This window comes from Bos grunniens, chromosome 15, assembly GCF_055505025.1.
Source record: "Bos grunniens cultivar Pamir isolate PY7600 chromosome 15, Bosgru_T2T1.0, whole genome shotgun sequence".
NCBI lineage: Eukaryota > Metazoa > Chordata > Mammalia > Artiodactyla > Bovidae > Bos > Bos grunniens.
The window spans coordinates 65,997,409-66,011,461 of NC_141179.1; the positions used below are offsets into that span (position 1 = coordinate 65,997,409).

Sequence of the window (14,053 nt, forward strand, 5' to 3'; positions counted from 1 at the left end):
TGTAATGCCCTAGGTTATGGGGTAATAGTAGAGATTGAGATAATGCATATATGCTCATTACAAGGCCTGTCACCCACCAAGTGTTGGTAAACATCACTGTTCCCATTATTATTACACTTACTCATTCAGTCTTGGTGACCATACCCCTATTTCAGCCTGCATATTTATCTCATAATTTGTGTTAGTTTTTGTGACTAGACATTAAGTGTCCATTCATGCCTCTGTAGCGTGATTTGTACAGACACGCTGCACATCTCTTAGTAGTCACTTGATGTGGTCTCACTCCTGAGCCACCAGCTCACCTCCACTTTGACCATGGGTATAATGCCTTCTTTTGTACATTCTATCCAGAGACTGTACTTTGGAATGTCATACTTAATATTTTATTTTTTGCATTCTAATTTGTCAAAATTCCTTTCAATTGTCATCTTCCCTATTGATAGCCATGTTAAAACACATTGTTGAAAATACTTCCTAGGAGGAAATATGAATGGAAGACTAAAAGTTCTGTACCTTTATAACTAGAAAAAAGCAATTGTTCTTACCAAAAATAGTTTCTTTTACTAATTTATGCAGCATTTTGAAAAGGAAAAACATTGTTTGAAGTAGCACATGTAATAAGCCCAGCTTTGTGTGCTTTTGGCAAGCTGTGTCTTTGGCCTCAGTTCTGGATTGTTTGGCTATGAACGTCTTCCAGAATTGATAGCATTTTTCACTCAGGTGCTTAGTAATACATTTCAAATTAATAATGATGTCTTAGGTCAGGAGTAGCTATTCATCTGGGCCCCAAAGCTCTGAAAAGGTGGTGTGAGGCGGTATGATTGATAACAGCTTTAGTTGTACAAATAGCTATTTCCTTGCCAAAGGCTGTATGTATGTGCTTTAGAGCCCTGTGGTTTTATTATTATTCCATATGCATTTTGGATAATAGGAATGGGAGTATATTCATATCACAGTGTGTGCAATTTTATAGGGGGGAAAATGGAGGGGAGATTAAGGAGCGTCTGCCTGCAATGTGGGAGACTTGGGTTCGATCCCTAGGTCTGGAAGATTCCCTGGAGAAGGAAATGGCAACCCACTCCAGCACTCTTGCCTGGAAAATTCCATGGACAGAGGAGCCTTGTAGGTTACAGTCCATGGGGTCGCAAAGAGTCGGACACGACTGAGCTACTTCACTCACTCACTCACTGATATTTTTAAAGCCTTTTACCCCTCCTCCATTCTTAACCTTCCCATTCGCAAGTTACACCTTTGTCTTTCATTCTGGAATAATTCTCATATTAGCACCCATAATAAAATGATTTTTATAGGAATGCATGTAAGAGAATCTTACTCTCAGAATCAAGGAGTTGGTTAATTGAGCTTATTAAAAGGTAGGTGATGATATAAAACTCCAGTTTTTAGTTTGCCCATGTTTGAAAGATTAAGAATTGTAACCTGTTTTGCTCTTCATAGGGATTTATTTCCATAGTCTTATAGAGTTTTTTATTTTCTCCCCACCCCGATTTTATTCTTAGTAATAGTAATCATAATTTTTACATCTGAGTTCCATTTTAAATATAAAATATTAATTATTGTATTTTCTTAGTAATCATAATTTTTACATCTGAGTTCCATTTTAAATATAAAATATTAATTATTGTATTTCATTTAGAGGCAGGAAAAAAACTTGAAAAGAAAAGTGAAGTTGCTCAGTTATGTCCAACTCTTTGCGATCCCATGGACTGTAGCCTACTAGGCTCCTTCGTCCATGGGATTTTCCAGGCAAGAATACTGGATTCTTATTCTTGATGGGAAATGGCTTGCCATTTCCTTCTCCAGGAGATCTTCCCAACCCAGGGATTGCACCCAGGTCTCCTGCATTGTAAGCAGATGCTTTACTGTCTGAGACACCAGGGAAGTCCTGGTGGCTCATTTAGAGCCAGAAAAAAAGCTTAGACATTCTTATTAATAAAGAATAACTGCTGCCAGTGTAGATAATTTTATGATTTATTTCCAATTAAGTTAATGGGAGAGTTGTTAAAGTCTCATTTAATCACACTAGTAAATTGTCATGTAAAAACATTAAACTGTTACACATATATCAGTTCATAAGTTTAGTCTTAAATTTATTATTCAGCAAATTAGATAGCAGATGTTTTAAGTGAAGTGAAGTCGCTCAGTTGTGTCTGACTCTTTGCGATCCCATGGACTGTAGCCCACCAGGCTCCTCCGTCCATGGGATTTTCCAAGCAAGACCAATGAGCCACCAGGGAATCCCCTCCATTTTATTACCTTACCACTTAAAACATCCTGGAGAAGGAAATGGAATACTGGAGTGGGTTGCTATTTCCTTCTCCAGGATGTTTTAAGTGATAAGGTAATAAAATGGAGGGGATTCCCTGGTGGCTCATTGGTAAAGAATCTGCCTGCTAATGCAGGAGACACAGGTTCGATCCCTGGGTTGGAAAGTTTCCCTGGAGAAGGAAATGGCAACCCACTCCAGTATTCTTGCCTAGGAAATCCCACGGACAGAGGAGCCTGGAGGGCTACAGTCTATGGGGTTGCGAAGAGTTGAACATAACTTAGTGATTAAATAACAATAAAATAGAATATTAAGATGACTTTTTCTGAAGAGTTTAAGATTGGCTTCAAATATATTTAGGGTTACTATATAATTTGTCATACAAGTCAGGATGCTTTTCAGGGTGAAGAAAATGTAAGCTGTTAGGATATATTTAAACATAATTTTTTAAAATTTTAGTTTATTGACTGGCAATATAGTCATTGATTTTTATTTTGGGGTAGGCTGTTACTCTTCAAAACAATTTTCAAAAATAGAAGTTTTTCTAAATTTTAACATCTATATATATTAAAACAGATTTTAAAAATTCCTTTATTGATCATCCAAATATTGCAAAAAGTAGTGCTCAGTCGTGTCCAACTCTCTGTGGCCCCATGGACTGTGTGGCCTGCCAGGCTTCTCTTGTCCATGGCATTTCCCAGGCAAGAGTACTGGAGCAGGTTGCCATTTCCTACTGCAGGGGATCTTCCCGACCCAGAGATTGAACCTGTGTCTCTTGCATCTCCTGCATTGGCAGGTGGATTCTTTACACTCGAACCACCCAAGAAACCTATTACAAAAGCAACAGATCATAATTATTTTTGGTACTGTTCCTCTGATTCAGTCAATTTCTTCACTATATCTCACTCCAGCACTGTGTCACTGGTGTTTTCTAAAGAATGGATTTTTTCACTGTGGTTTTATTTTATTGTTAGGTTCCCTCTTACCCTCCCTTATTTTTTATTAAATTGCTTGCAGTCTTCTTCAAAATTACCTTTTTTAGTTTGAAAATTATCAGTTGAAATTTGAAGTTGTGAAACCTCGCAGTTGATTCTTCTTCATAGACGGTATTTTTAATTGAGAAAATAACCTCTCAAAGCTCAGAGCAAATTCTACTAAATGGGAAATAGTCTCAGTTCTAAATTTTTTAATACTGAAATAGATAAATGACATTAAAGTAGTAAATGAGTCTGTGTTTCCCATGAATTAAAAACTAAATCATTTATCATCTGCTCTTCCTTTTTAAGCTTTGTTGTAAAAATAGCAGTGTCTTGAGGTGCTATGTGATCGTTTTGATCACGTCAATATAATTTATGGACACGGTACTGATCATATTCAATGTTGTCTCTAGTATCACACTGTGTTTGACTCCTGACTTACTAGCCCTGTGATCTTGAGCAGGTTATTTAGCCTTTCCTTCTCAGCCTCATTTTCCTTATCTATATGTGGGAATAATAATAGCACTTCAAAAGGTTTTTAAGAGAATTAAATGAGTTAATACTGTGCAGGAACAGTGCCCAGCACTTGAGTGGCACGCAAACCAGTATTCAAGGACCTAAGTGTTTCTTCTCCCCTTTGCATTTTAGCTTGTCCTTGATTTGTTTTCTGCTTCATTGTTTCTTACGTATCTTCCTTTTAAACCACTTTTCATTGTGCATATAAGTTAAATATATATATACATTAAAGAACAAAAATTTCAAACTATGATGGGAAAATCTGGACTTGTTTTGAACCAGCTTTTAAGTCAGTCGTGTGACTCAGCTCATTGCCACTAACCATTGTGTGTGCTAAGTGACTGCCTCACTTAGCAACTCTCAAGCTGTTCTGTTTTAAAGAAGAAAACTATTTAAATAATTTCTTAACTTACTGATTATTTTTTAATGTCAGAATCAAAACAGACAGTATTTATGAGCACCTTTAATGGAATGAACCCCCTCAAACAGTTTCTCTCCTAGGAAGTACTGCTGTAGATATTTCGTGTCTTCAGTATCTCATATCCCTGGGTAGACTGGTGAGCTTATTAGAGGGGCTGTCTTTTAGCACTTTTGCAGATAATATATTTCAGCTTGTGGGGATGTCTCTGGTAAAGAGAACTAATACTAGGGGTCTGGGCCTACGGATAGAATTCAGACTCTGTGTGTATATGTATATCGAGAAATAGTTCGTCATAGGCTGCACCACCTCAGTGTCTCACATGCTGCTATTTACATTCTAGTGCTGCCAGCCTCGTGGCTGGGCCTTTTTGTATGAATTGTCAACCTTTAGCAATGAGGGGCACTTCCCTGTAGTTCCTGCTTGATCCATGTTGAGTATATTTTTTGTTTTAAAAATAACCCTAATCCTAACCCTAACTTGGTAAGGTCCTTAATATAAGTCTCAGCTATGATTTTTTGACACAAAAATAAACAAGTGGGACTTCATCAAACAGAAAAGCTCTCTACAGCAAAGGGAACCAACAGCAAAACGCAAAGGCACCCTACAGAATGGGAGAAAATATATGTAAGTCATATATCTGATAAGGGGCTGATATCCAAAATACATAAAGAAGTCATACAACTCAATAGAAAAAAAAAAAAGCAATCCAATTTAAAAATGGGCAGAAGATCTGAATAGACATTTTTCCAGAGAAGACATGCAGATGGCCAACAGTTACATGAAAAGATGCTCAAGATCATTAATCATCAGAGAAATGCAAACCTAACCACAATGAGGTATTACCTCACAACTGTTAGAATAGCTGTTACCAAAAAGATAAGAAGCAAGTGTTGGTGAGGATGTGGAGAAAAGATGTATACTCTTGGTGGGAATGTAAGCTGTTGGTGGTGCAGCCACTGTGGAAAGCAGTATGGAGGTTCCCATATGATCCAGCAATTCCACTTCTGATATTTACCCAAAGAAAAAGAAAACACTAACTCAAAAAGATATCTGCACTCCCATGTTTACTCCAGGGTTATTTACAACAGCCAAGATACAGAAACTACCCAAGTGTCCATCAGTGAGTGAATGGATAAAGAAACTGGAGTAAAAATACACAGTGGAATACTAAGAATGAAATCTTGCCATTTGTAACAACACAGATAGACCTTGAGGGCAAAAAGTTGAAAAAAAAGTGAAGGAGAGAAATAAATAAATACGTCCATCTATATGTACATAAGGTATGAATTTAATACATAAATACATAATACATATGTGTATATATGTATATATAAATACATAATACATATGTGTATATATACATATATGCATATATATATACATAAATACATAAATACATATGTATATATATGTCATACAAAAAAAATAATAACTTGGAGAAAGACACCACTGTAATCATAATAATAGCATCTTTCCCATCTATGTAGCATTTCCTAGATGTCTGGTACTATTCTAAGTGTCTTATATATAACTCATTTATTTCATATAATAACTCCATGAAGTAGTTACTATTATTATTTCCATTTTACAGATGAAGAAGCAGTCAGGGTGAGATAAACCTCACCAAGGTCACATAACTAGTCAGTAGCAGAGCCAGCATTGAAACCCAAAGACCCTGTAAAAAATCGGGAGGGGAGCCTATTAATTTAAATGACAGAGTCTAGATCCAATATTTGAGCATTATTGAGCTGTTTTAGCAGAACTAAGTGTAAAACTCTTTCTTTTAGTATTAAGAAATCAGTAACACAAGAGAAGGAGAGAGTTTTGATCAAGTAAGTCAAGTGCCTGGGAGAGACCTGGGCCTCTGAGGCATCATTAAGCTCCAGATACTGTCACAGAGCAGAGCACATCCACAGTCCTAACTCGGAGCAGTAACAGAGGCCCGTCTGGTTTCTGAACACAGCTTTGAAAAGAGCATAATTTATTCTTTTGTTACTAAGTCTTCATCAGTGTTAAATATTTGCTGACTAAAACATAAGCAAATATCTACAGGAAACTAGCACACCTTAAAAGATCTCTTGTGGCACTAAGGGAATAGAAAAAGAGAAGTGATCTTTAAGTTTGTATAGTGACTTTAGTGTGGCTTTAAATGGAACTATAATGGACATTGTTTTATTTTACTTTGTATTAATATATTCAAGTTGTGTGGTAGTATACCATTGTTCATTGCATTTGGGTTTCATGTTCCATCATGTCATTTTTTTAATGGAAAAATATGAATAGTTAAAAACAAAATTTACTTAATACTTAGGTATGGTGAAAAGGAAAATGATACTAAATGCTCATTATTGCCTACTTCTGAATATATCAATAGGTAGGGTATATACGGAATCATTTATATGATTTGTTGCAATGAATGAAACAGAAGGTGAGGTGTCAGTTTCAGATTCAGTATAATATCTGATTTCAGAAACCTGTTGATATCTCTAGGATAAACCTTCCCTTTTTTTAAACATGCTTTTTATTTGAGTGGTGTTCTTTGAACTTGGATATTGATCCTGTTTCTGGTTCAGTTTTGATAGGAATTAACGTCAAATGGACTTCATATCACTTAATACTTTCATCTATCAATTTTTAAAGAAAATTGGTCATTTTACTTTGTGATTTTGAGTTAGCAGTTTATACAAGCAAATAGACATTTTAAAAGAAGAAAAAAATGTTAACCTATTAATAATCTTAACTCATCTTTTTGACATAGTTAAAAAAAAATGAGCAGTCCAAAGAAGTAAAACTTTTTAGTAAGTGACAAACAGACCAATTGTTCTTGGATTGTTTGTCATTTTTCCTCAGCTGCTATTCATTAAACATCTTTATTTAGTTTTATATACCAGTTTTTTATATGTATTTTGCTCCATCAGTAATTAGTAAATTTAGGAAGCTTCCTAACTCTCAAAACTTATTATTTTAATAGTGCACATACTAATAAGCATGAAAATTAGTGTTACTTAGAAATGTCAACCCCATTCTCTCACAGTTTTACTTATAATTACTGTATTAGTGAACATCCTACAGTATATTATTCATTAAAGTATGTCTCTAATGAACCTTATTTAAAGTAATTGAAAGAGAATAATAGAAAATTTTAAAGGAATGACATTTTCTTCCAGTACTGAACTTATAATATCATCTGAAGGTTCTCCAGGGACTTCTTTTAATAATTAAATAAGAATCAACCTTTTCTTTGTAAATTAACCCTGCCAAAATGCTTAAAATATATTTGCATTAAAAAATCATCTTGCCTTTATGCATTTAATTGACATTAACTATGAAAGAATGGTTAGCTAAGACACTACCATGTTTCTCATATACCGACAGAAAATTCATGATGTTTTACTTTATGTCTTAGATTTTGTAGTTATACATACAAGGGAAAAAGAAATGTGGAAAGGACACTTACTATGGACTTCCCTGGTGGCTCAGATGATAAAGAACCTGCCTGCAATGCAGGAGACCTGGGTTCGATCCCTGGGTTGGGAAGATCCGCTGGAGAAGGGAATGGCTACCCACTCCAGTATTCTGGCCTGGAGAATCCCGTAGACAGAGAAGCCTGACAGGCTACAGTTCATGGGGTCGCAGAGACTTGGGCTCAACTGAGAGACTGAGCGCACACGTGCACACACACACACACACACTTATTGTTAACCAAAGTAATTAACCAATTCCATCCATGCAATGGGACATTTTTTTCCAGAAACTAAGTTTACTGAAAAGATTTGACTTTAATTTTAGTGCATATGACTTACTTGAAGGAGTTAATCCCTTATGAGGTGTTGGAATTCCTAAGCCATTGTGGGAACTATCTGGGAAGGACAAATAGTTAAGATACGTACTACAACTCTTAGTTTAGATATGTACTGAGTGACATCCAAAGGAAGATGGGAATGGTAGCTCTTACGTATTTGAAGCCTTTCAGAAAGAGGAGAGATTCTCTTTTTTTTAATTTCAGGAGTTAGCATTAGTAACGAAGGAGGAGAGTGGTGAAGGAAGGGGTAAGTGAGGGAACTTAGGCAAGGAACATGGTGAGTGGAAGGGAGGAGGTAGGCTAGCTCAGATGTAGGTTTTAGCTCATTTTAAGAGAGATTTCTAACAGGTACAGAATTATCCAAAGAATAAACTACTTCACAAAATCATGAATCTTTCTCTGCAATTATTTTCTGTTTTAAATATAGGTGGCAGAAGGATCTAAAAATATACGGTTGGGTTCACTGATTGGTTTGCTAGTTGAAGAAGGAGAAGATTGGAAACATGTTGAAATTCCTAAAGATACTGGTCCTCCACCACCAGCTGCAAAACCATCAGTGCCTCCCCCCTCAGCAGAACCACAGATTGCTACCCCTGTCAAGAAGGAACACCCACCAGGAAAAGTGCAGTGAGTATGTTTATTTGAATAAATGACAGTGAAATTCACTCAGTCATGTCCAACTGAGTGAACTGGGTCTCTTTGAGACCCCGTGGACTGTAGCCTGCCATGCTCCTCTGTCCATGGAATTCTCCAGGCAAGAATACTGGAGTGGGTTGCCATGCCCTTCTCCAAAATGGCACATTCTTAAATCTATTTTCGGATCCAAATGTGAACATGGCAAGTATTAGTTGCTCAGTCATGTTTGACTCTGTGACACCTGGACTGTAGCCCACCAGGCTACTCTATCTATGGAATTCTCCAGGTAAGAATACTGGAGTGAGTAGCCATTTCCTTCTCCACGGAATCTTCCTGACTCAGGGACTGAACCCAGGTCTCCTACATTGCAGGTAGATTCTTTACCATCTGAGCCACAAGGGACACTTATTTGAATAATGTTTGTGTTTGTTTTTTCCTTTTAAAGACTATGCAACTTTTGAAATATTTTAATCATTATCCTATTTAAAACATCTTTATAGATTAAGTAAGAAGTTGCTGACCTTCCCTTTCTTCTCTTAGGAAACTGAAGTCTAGGAATGATTATTTTACCATCATCGTTTACTCCACAGACAAATAGTATTGAATACCTAAATATTCCAAGTACTGTGAAGACCCTATACATCCTGTGGAGAGCAAAGCAAATATTTAGTGTCTGCATTGAATTCCTGTTAGGTTTTAAGATTCCAGAATGGAATTCAGTGTACCAAACTTCATATTGTGTTCCTATTTATGGAATCCTAATAACTGTAATGTGAATTCCAATTTCAAATGTATAACTGATATAATTGATATAATATGGAATTAGAATTTTAACACACATTTCTAATTACCCTGCATTTGAGTTTCTGACAAATATTAGAGCTTGATATACAATATATATGTATATATATATAGTACACACACATATATATACACAATGGAATGTTAGTCTTAACAAGGGAAGAAATGCTGACACATAATATGGATGAATCTTGAAGATATGTAGGTAAAATAAACCAATCACAAAAAGACAAATAATGAATAATTTCACTTACAAGTTACCTAGAGTAGTCAAATTAGTAAAGACAGAGAGTAACGTGATGGTTGCCAGGGGCTGATGGGAGGAAGGAATGGAGAGTTATTAATGGGTGTGGAGTTTCATATTGGGAGGATGATAAAGTTCTGGAGATGGATGGTGGTGATGGCTGCAGAGCGTCGTTACTGTACTTAATCCACTCAATAAAAATGCCTAAAAATGCTTCAAATGGTAAATTTTACACTTATCTTACTATAATAAAAACTACATGAAGGAACAATATAGTTTCTTATAATATTTTAGAATAGTAATTAAATTTGTATGAAAATGTCTTAGTAAAATAAACCAGATTAGTACAGATTAACTTATTTGACTGTCACTATCTATAGGAGTTGTTTTAGCTTCATTATACATTTTTATTTTTCTAATTATCAGCAAAACTGTTGACATTTAGAATCAAATGTAAGTGTTAATTAGTTTCTTTAATTTTATATTTTCTTCTTAGGTTCCGTTTAAGTCCAGCTGCCCGCAATATTCTGGAAAAGCACTCACTGGATGCTAACCAGGGCACAGCCACTGGCCCTCGGGGGATATTCACTAAAGAGTATGTGTGTGCTTTTTGTAATACCCAGGTCCAGTGTTTATCATGACCATCTATTTCTGAAAGTGTTTAAAGAAGGACTTATTCAGTGTAAGATTTAAAAGGAAATTCACTGCTCTTTTGTACTTTTAATTGCTTTTGTCAGCATAAAATTGTATTTTATGCAAGGGTTGTTTTTTTGAATAATTGCAGCATTACTGAAGAACAGTTCTAATTTGATAACTACGCCAGAACCTTAGAAATGATGATAAATGGAGAAAATTAGTGTGCAGAGTGGTGAATCTTTGCATTGTTTTAAGTTCGTATGAGCTAATGATGCAATCGCATGTGTATGATCAAAGCAATTTCCATCTCATTTTAGGTTTTCTTTTCTATTCCATCAATCAGTCTATCCATGAATTAGTACCTCATATATTTTTTTTTAATCACACTCCTAATTAGAAATATTTTACAGTAAGCTTTAAAATCTGATCAGTTCAGTTGTCTCTGACTCTTTGTGACCCCAAGGACTGCAGCACACCAGGCTTCCCTGTCCATTACCAACTCCTTGCTTGCTCAAACTCAGGTCCATTGAGTCAGTGATGCCATCCAGCCTCTGTTGTCCCCTTCTCCTCCTGCCTTCAATCTTTCCCAGCTTCGAAATCTTTTCCAAGGAGTCAGTTCTTTGCATCAGGTGGCCAAAGTATTGGAGTTTGAGCTTCAGCATCAGTCCTTCCGATGAATATTCAGGACTGATTTCCTTTGGGATGGACTGGTTGGATCTCCTTGCTGTCCAAGGGACTCTCAAGAGTCTACTCCAGCACCATGGTTCAAAAGCATCAATTCTTTGGCATCCAGCTTTCTTTATAGTCCAACTCTCACATCCATACATGACTACTAAAAAAACCATAGCTTTGACTAGACAGGCCTTTGTTGGTAATGTCATGTCTCTGCTTTTTAATATGCTATCTAGGTTGGTCATAGCTTTTTTCCCAAGGAGCAAGTGTCTTTTAATTTCATGGCTGCAGTCACCATATGTATGCAGTGATTTTGGAGCCCCCCAAAATAAAGTCTCTTACTGTTTCCATTGTTTCCCCATTCTCTTTGCCATGAAGTGATGGGACCGGATGCCATGATCTTCATTTTCTGAATGTTAAGTTTTAAGCCAACTTTTTCACTCTCTTTCACTTTCATCAAGAGGCTCTTTAGTTCTTCTTCGCTTTGTGCCATAAGGGTGGTGTCATCTGCATATCTGAGATTATTAATATTTCTCCCGGCAGTCTTAATTCCAGCTTGTGCTTCATCCAGCCCAGCATTTTACATGATGTACTCTGCATATAAGTTAAATAAAATCTGATAGCGCTATCTTTTCTCTTATTTTTCAATAAACAGTTTTCTTGGTTTTTTTTTTTTTTAATATTCTTCCGAATGGTTTTTAAATAATTTATCTAGCCCCACAGGTGGGGTTAGGCAGGAAGACTATGATATTTTTATTGGGACTATATCATATTTTAAATTAATTTTAAGTTTTGTGTCTTTCAAGAACATATTAAAATAGATGGTACCTGCTCTATCAAAATTTAGTCTAGTGAGGCAGACAAAAATTAATCAAATAGGCATATGAACTAATATGAAATTGCTGTAGTAGTGTATGCACATTCCTATTAGAGTAATATTAAATTTTCAAATTGAGTTAGCATTTTAAAGCAATAAACTCTTCCCAGTTTATCTAATGTTGTTAAGAAGTGATCAGTAATGTTGGCTAAAATTTTTACAAGTTGAGATAGAGCAAAGGTATTACATTATTAAGTGGCAATGCCTGACCAGGTGACTTTTCTTTCTTTTCATTGGATTATTTTACTCTTCATTAAAGTGTTGGTTTATTGATGAATATTTCTTTTAATGAAAGCAGTATAGCTTTAATTTTCAGATATCCTGTTATCTGTACTTCAGGATTACTGACTTGTTTCTTAAGCACATAATGTGAAGTTTGTGCCATACTCACATGAGTTGGAAATCAGCTATTCTGACCCCTGGCTGAAAGGCAACAGTCAGTCAGTAGTTAACTTACAAGTTTCACTTAACCATTAAAAACTAAAATAAAGAATCCTGATAGGTAGTTAAACCTAGGTTTTTGCCCACATCAATCCTTATTTAATATCTACTACTTGTATGTTAATTTTGTTAATCTTCTACCAACCTGTACCTTAGTAAAAAGTCTCTGTAAAAATGTGTCAGAACAGCTTTCTTTATAACATGATACACTTACTTGTATATCTGAAGAAGATAGAGTCTATATGTAATTCATTAATTGTTGAAGACTTGATGAAATGCCAAATAATAATAAGTATAGCATAGAAAAATCGATTTTGCAAGTTTGTAAAAGATACATTGGAGCAGAAGGAGATTAGAGGTAAGGAGATAAGTTAAGAGGATCATAAAGTAGTCCAGGTATGAGTACCTGAACACAGATGAGAATGTAAATGATGGAGACAGCATTATAAGGAGAAAAGCCAGAAATCTGTTGAGAATGGAGCAGGAGAGCAGCGACTCAAGGTGTGTGCTTAGGATCCTGGGCCAGGTGATGTCTTGGCCCCATAAATAGAAATAAGGGATTGGCGGAACCACTTGTCTTGATGGAGTAACTGATGAATAATGTGTTTGGTTTGATGCTTGTTGTCAGTGCCGACAAGCCAGATTGCAGATATCAGGGTCATTGAGGTGAGGATGTGTCTCGGGAGACAGTTCAGAACTAGAGATGTAAGTTTGATAATAAAGTGATAAAGTTATGACTGAGATGATAAATAGGGAAACATTTTAAAAGGCACAAATTTCTGTGTTGGAGGGTATCTAGGAGATGTATGTGAGTCAAGGAGGAAGGGATCTGAAAAAAGGCTCTTGAAGTTGGTGATTAGTGACCTTTTAGAGGGCAGATCAGTGGTGTGAGAGCAATGGGATAAAGAAGTCGAATTTTCTTCCTCTTTCCCTTCTCTCCATATGTGCTTAATACATAAATGATGAATAAAGATCTTTTTTAAACCTAAGTTGAAAGTCATCATAGTAGGTCTGACATTTCCTAAGGAGGACAGAATGGTGTTATCTTATTGGGTACCCTAGAGGAAGCACTATTAAAGAGTTATGTTTTTGATATTTTTGCCATCTTTGTCTTCTTGTTACCTGATCCTTTCCCTGCCCTTATTCTTTAAATCTCTACCATAAGAGAGTCAAAACCTTCAGTCTTCAAACTGCGACATATTACAAAAGATTTTATGAGAAAAATGGATCCTTAAAGCATGCTTGTATACCACTAACGATGCCTGTGTTTTGAGTTAAACACTGAGGTGAGCTTTGGAAAAAATTTTGTCTTCATGTCATCTACAGAAAGGTTTACTTCTGGTAAGACTGAGAAATTGCAGGCTTTGGCATAAGCTGCCCCCAAATACTGTAGTACACATTGTTGAAATAGTGAGGCGCATCCTTTCTCCTTACATTGTCAACTAAAAATTCAAGTAGAAGAGAAAAGAGGGAGATACTTCTGATCCATTGTGTTTATGAAGAAAATAAAAGTGTCATGGTTGCTATTTTAATGTTGCATTAAGCAGACATATTGCTCGGAATATATATTGTGCACAAGCACATAGACTTGACTTTGCCTGTTCACGTACCATCATCTTAAGAAAACAAGTGCCAAGGACGCTGTTGGAGGCAGAACACACGTACATTCTTGGCCTGCAGCCTAGCTTCTTTGGTGTATCTGTGTCTTAAATCATAGTTGTAGCTAATGCTTGTATTCATGTCACA

At 36.0% G+C, this 14,053-nt stretch overlaps 1 protein-coding gene across 13 annotated transcripts in view; it reads left to right on the forward strand.

The window, feature by feature from the left end:
- Positions 1-14,053, forward strand: part of PDHX (pyruvate dehydrogenase complex component X) — a 75,752-nt gene that overhangs the window by 40,820 nt on the left and 20,879 nt on the right. For all 13 annotated transcript variants that reach the window (XR_015141635.1, XR_015141633.1, XR_015141634.1 and 10 more), the window contains 2 exons: positions 8,428-8,627; positions 10,178-10,276. Coding sequence is in view for 3 of the 13 variants with exons in the window: in XM_086338629.1 (XP_086194755.1) it covers positions 8,428-8,627; positions 10,178-10,276 (299 nt within the window). In the remaining 10 variants the exon portion in view is untranslated. The remainder of the gene's footprint in view (positions 1-8,427; positions 8,628-10,177; positions 10,277-14,053) is intronic.